Raw genomic sequence first — 6,000 nt, forward strand, 5'->3', positions numbered from 1 at the left:
TTCACACACACTTCTGTATTATTTTTGAAAATGTAAGCTCCAGATCATGACTGTGACAAGGCCAAGACCCGCATTCACTACCCTCCCTCCCCCTTTATAAATAACACAACAATAACATTGGTAAATGGCTCGTAGGCCTTTTATTAAAACTTAAATAACTTTAAATTAAAAATGAAAGGATCTTACATAACAATAAAACAGCATTAAATACTTTTACCATAACAACCAAATAAACATAACAAACAACCACCTTTAAAACCTCATTCCAGTTTCAAACTCCCCTGGTTACTGGTCCTCAAGGGCCCTCCATTTACCCCCCTTCTTTTGGGTCTGCACCACTGTGATATATATGCTCCCAGCCGCAACCACCCAACTCGGGAACGATACCAGCAGTACTCGCAGCCCTTTAATCCAAAACCATTCTATCTTCCGATACCAACATAATTCCAGAGACTACCACACTATAGATGGCTCTCCCACCTCCACTGAAACATTACACCAAACTAAATTCCCTCGAGGACCTCACCGCCTACTCGCACCCCAAAACCCCCTCTTGTACTAAACACAGGGACAGGTGGGCAGGAAACTTTTCCTCTCCCTATCCTGCTGCTTAATGGCCCACCTGTTCCCCCCCTTATAACGCCTCTTCTCCATTCCCACGATTACATCACCCCTTACTCTGACATGTATGAAACAAGTATATGAATAGTAGGTTCCAAAGTCTTAAAGCAATATTTTGGCAAAAAAGACTCCTTTTCATATTGTATACACTGCCTCAGTGCCCACACTGTGCAATGTATAATTTCAGCATCTATAGGAATTTTAGAGCTGAGTTTCTGCAGAATGTAACTCAATAGCCCAATGGAGGGGTTCTGAAATCAGAAGAAGTCATGGAAATGGACAGCTTTCCAATATCGGCATTGGAAGAGGGCAAAGAGGTGAGTTTGCCATAATGTACAAATAATAGATTGAGCTGAAGAGGAGGGAGGTAAATCACTGAAAAAGGTGACTGTCATATGGCAGGACCCGTGTCATCTTGGAATCCTCCTTAGTTCCAGCGTGGATGAAGTGCCGAGCACCGCCATCTTTTTTACCATTCTTTCGCCTTCTGCCCAGGTCACTAACCCCCCCCCCCTTATCTACCCTTTTATGTAAGGTAAAACATTTAGTTTAGGTCCACTTTGGGTTTGGAAGCAAGTATTTTTCACCAAGATTAAATAAACTCACGGATAGGAAAATCAGAGAAAATAAGAACAAAGACATGTACTATTAAAAGTATGCAGAGAGTGAAAAACATAGATACATAGATGTTGTAATTGAGACACTCAATACCATTGAATTATGAGATAATTTTTGTCCTGGACTTGGTATGTCAATGTATACATAGATAAAGCAGTGTTCATTTTTCTTCTGGTTACTAGATATTTTATTCTCTAAAAATGATTAGGCACCATTTGTTTACAACAGTGCTTATACACTACTTATTGTCAAACTCTCACTATGAAATTTCACTTTTAATTTCTGTATTATAGAATGATGTTTTTTTTTAATGAACTTTGATTGGGATTGGCACAAATGTTTTTTTTTAATGTTTTCTGCTGCTCTTCTGTCACTGTAGAAAATATGCATTTTAATATTAAAATTTGCCAACTATACACAATTGGTATTTAAAAAAAACAATATACAGTTTGCAAGCTACAGCATTACATCGTTCCGACATATCAATAATACATCTTCCTGCAGTGAGATTAGAATTTTACAAACTATTTTAACATACCAAATCATTACTGCTTTCATTTACATGTGATGTTTTTTCTTTAAACATGTTTAGAATGAAGGATTGTTTTATTGAATCTCTTGGCTTTAACTTTGGAGCTATAGGAACCAATTTATTTACATTTTATACTCTCTCACTATAATATACCATTTCTGTGACTGTAGAAATGATTTCCCATGTGTTTTCAACTCATTTGTGGGTTGATAAACACTTTGCTAGAAAAGCGGCTATTAATAAATAAGCTATATTTCTCTTTAGCAATGTACTGTAACCTTTTAATTGTCCCTCTGATAAGAATCACAAGGTAGTAATACAAAAAGTTCACTACTATCACGTTTTTTAGAGCTATTTATTCCATTGCTCAAAACACAACTTTACAGTAATAGGTATTTTATTAAACATCTAAAATGCCTATTTTCAGCTTTATCCCCTACCACAAATTGTAAATCATTAGATACAAAGTCCCATTTTTGGATTGTCTTCCCTTAGTGTATAATCTGCACACATTCAGCCAAAATAAATTCAGATATACAGCATATCATAAATTAAAGGAAGTACTATATTACTTTCACTTTTTTCTGAAAAGCTATTTCCTTATTGACATCCAGTGCTCCTGTATGGTTGTGTTGCTTCTGAGCTTCTCTTTTGTAAAACAATTTCAGAATTGATATTCTTTTTTTTTCTAGCCCTATTCCTGAGAGATCAACATTTTGCTAGAATCTTTCAACTGTGTGATGTGTTTTCTGTTTGTAAAGAGTGCTCTGCAGTCTTTGCATACCAATAAACTATAATTGCCAAAATACATCCGCTTTCCTATGAACAATACATGTTCAGGGTTAGGTATAAGCCATAAATAGTGCATTATTTAGCTTTAATAATACCAGGAATATTTGTGGCCCTTTGTCTTCAACAGATACAGTCTATCCCAATCCAGTGTCTGTGGTTAGATCTGGACAATTCTAGCAGCCATGACTTGATGTCAAACCCAGAAAATGGGTCACATATGGCAATTAAGTGACTTTTGGAAGTTATAATGTTATTCCATGTCTAGCCAGTGAGACACAGCTCTTTCTCACAGGTTTACTGTGGGGAACCAAGACCCTGCCTGTTTGGATAATGGTGCCCCTGTGCAAAAGTCCATAAAGACATGGTTTGCAAAGTTTGGTGAGGTGGAGCAAAGAGCTACACCTTATTAAACACCTTTGCGAAAAGTTGAAACAAATGCAACCCAGATCCAAAATCAGTACCTGACTTCACAAATGCTGTTTTAGCAGAATGAGTGCACTTACCCAGGGACACAATTGAAAACCTTTAGAAAAGCCTTCCAATAAAAATGGATCTGCAAATGGAGAAGAATGGGATGTGTAATGGATTCCCCTAGAAGTATTGTAGAAGAAAACAGCACAGCATGACATATAAAGTTTTTACATTTACCTAAGCAAATACTTAAATGACAATGCTCTTATGGTATGCACACCTTCAAAAAGATAAATGCATATACACACACATACATACATTTAAAGCATGTACTGTATTACTGAATTTTTCTTTCACATTCTTCTGAAAACCTATTGCGTTTTTGATATCTAGCGCTCTTATATCACCATGGATGGACTGAATATTCTTTCTTGAAGCATACACAATGGTTATTACTTTCTTTGCTAGTCCATTACTGAGAGATCAACATTTTGCAAGAACGCTTCAACTGTATAATATGTTTCCTGTTAGAAGGAGTGCAATGCAGCCTTGAATTTCAAGTCCCATTGGTATGTTGAGAACACCAGCTGCATACCAATTAAACTCGGTGTTGGAGATATAATACAACGGATTTCTTATGAATAGTACATGATTAGTTATCTGGCCACCGATTTATCCAGACCTATATAGGCCTGAAAGGCAGATTACGGAGTAATATAACACAAATTCTGATATAGACGTAATGCAGCATGCTGTTATATTTATAAAGGGCATGTCATTGGAAGGAAGATTGCATTTCCAAGAGCTGTGTACAAAACCACTGGCAATGGTTTTCCTATTTGGTTTCTGAGAAATTGCATACTGGAGGTTTGCATTGAAGCAAGGTGTACAATCTTGTATTACAAAAAAAAAACATGCAACTAAATTAATATTGTATCAATTTTATTATTTTTCTTGCTATGTTTAGATAAACTACAGACAAAAGGATTTAAAGAGCAATAAAAGATATTGGGTGTTTTTGCAGACTTTCCTATGCTGCTGTGTAAAGTCAGATGTGTGTTCATCTGGTGTGCTTTCTATAATCATGTGATCAGTGTTGTAATAAAAGAAATTTAGCTGAGAAAAATGTGAATTATCAGATAATCAGAAAGTGACATTTCCAGGAACATTCTGTGCCCCCTGATGCCATTGATGCAAGGCAATGTCATTTATTCTTTTTGTACATTTAAGAAAATCAAGCGGGCTGCACAATAAATTAAACAGGTGTTTTTTTACCATGTCCTATTGTAAAATGCCTTTTTTATTAATGGAAACAATTCCAAAGACATACATATGTTTCAAAAGTTACTGGGGTCTATGGCTCATGGATCCCTGGATCAACATCTCCAGCCAAAAGGATGAATGTATGTATCTGGAATATTTGCTCAGCATACATGTTTTTATTAGAGTCCTGTATACACAGATATATATATATATTGTGAGATCGCCCATAGCAACAGGGGGTATTTCAAACAGGAAATGGGGCCAGCAGGTTATCAGTGCAAAATAATTCCTGGCCACTTGGCCTCTAACTGTTAGATCCCTTTACTAACAATCCTGCCCAACCTAGTGCTGCGCAGGACTGTCTGTGTCTTTACTCACAGTTCACCTTGGACCTCCTCCCAGCTCACCAGCCAATACCAGAGACACAGGAAAGCGCACGTTGGGAGTTTATATCCCCAGCCTAATGTCCAGGATGCATTTCAAGTGAGACAGTTACACCTGATCATGCCCAGACCTCTTTAGCTCCCCCATCTGGCCAAGAAGCTCATTGTCATTCAGCCTGGTACTTCAGCACCCACTTCAGGTCAAAAGGAAAACTGTCCAATTATACTGAAAAATACTCTGCATATAACCTGTATCTGGGGCAAATGTACCTATCATCCTGGATGAAACCCTGGGTCTTCGTTGGCCAGCTGTTACAATATATATATTTTCTCTTTATAGATGTTGTTATTCTCCTTGCTCTTCTTGTACTCTTGAGGAAGCAGACAGGTCTGCAAAGCGCATTGAGAAACTGCCAGAGCTCTTTTTGTCGACCCAATATATCAGAAAGAGTCAGCATGTGAAATATTCGTGTTTGGTTGCAATATAAAAGTTGCAAATTTGTTTTATGTTGCTTGAATTTTGTAACAATTTTATTATGTTTTTGAGAATTTTAAATATGTTGAAATAAATCAAGAATTAAGTTTTAAAAGATTTTTTGTACTTTTTTAACACCTTAAAAGTCCATCTTGTCAAACAATCTCTATATCTATGTAGTCATTGTTATTGAAATATTTAGAATATTTCACTGACCAACAGCAAAGTGTAGGAGGTGGCAAAAGGCAAACCAGCTTCAACACATTCAGGTGCGGGAAAGGTACTAAAAGCAAGTAGGTTGCTGCTTGTTTTGCATGTGTTATAACCGATAAGAATTTACCATCTTTTCTTCAAAAGTAACTTACCTCCAAGCGAGACTAAACCCAGAAAAAGAGTCACCTGGAGTATATGTGGGAGTTACATCATCATTGGCCGCCCAATGAGCAAAGAGAACCACAGCTGTAAAGATGATGGCTTCAATAGATGCAATAGATCAAAACTCACCCCACCAACAAAAATTTAGTTCAGTTTTAATGTACATTTCTATTTATTGTTGTCTGATAAAAAAAAACAACCTAGTTGTGTATGCTGTAGCACGCTCAATGCCAGCTCATTAAGTTCATAATGACACAAAGATTTGGAGATAGAAATTCAATAGCAATTGTGCTTGAGTAAACTTTTATCCTTGAGGGAACAAAATAGAACTGATACATTCCTTTGAATGGAAATCCATCTCAGGAGCTATTATGGCATGACACAAAGTGCATTGCTGAAGGGCTCTTTTATTTTTGTAACAATAACTCATATGCGCGGAGTGCCTGCTTAATTACACCACTTTTTGAAGGACATAAAACTGGAAACAACATTCTAAATGAGCAGCAACAGTTGCATCAGTAAGTGAAATC

At 36.7% G+C, this 6,000-nt stretch overlaps 1 protein-coding gene across 1 annotated transcript in view; it reads left to right on the plus strand.

The window, feature by feature from the left end:
- TMA16 (translation machinery associated 16 homolog) overlaps positions 1-5,191 on the plus strand; it is a 56,218-nt gene extending 51,027 nt beyond the window's left edge. The window contains exon 7 of the mRNA XM_072406005.1: positions 4,961-5,191. Coding sequence (XP_072262106.1) covers positions 4,961-5,108 — 148 coding nt within the window. The 3' untranslated portion in view covers positions 5,109-5,191. The remainder of the gene's footprint in view (positions 1-4,960) is intronic.
- The last annotated feature ends 809 nt before the right edge of the window (positions 5,192-6,000 follow it).

This window comes from Pyxicephalus adspersus, chromosome 3 (assembly GCF_032062135.1).
Source record: "Pyxicephalus adspersus chromosome 3, UCB_Pads_2.0, whole genome shotgun sequence".
Classification (NCBI taxonomy): Eukaryota; Metazoa; Chordata; class Amphibia; order Anura; family Pyxicephalidae; genus Pyxicephalus; species Pyxicephalus adspersus.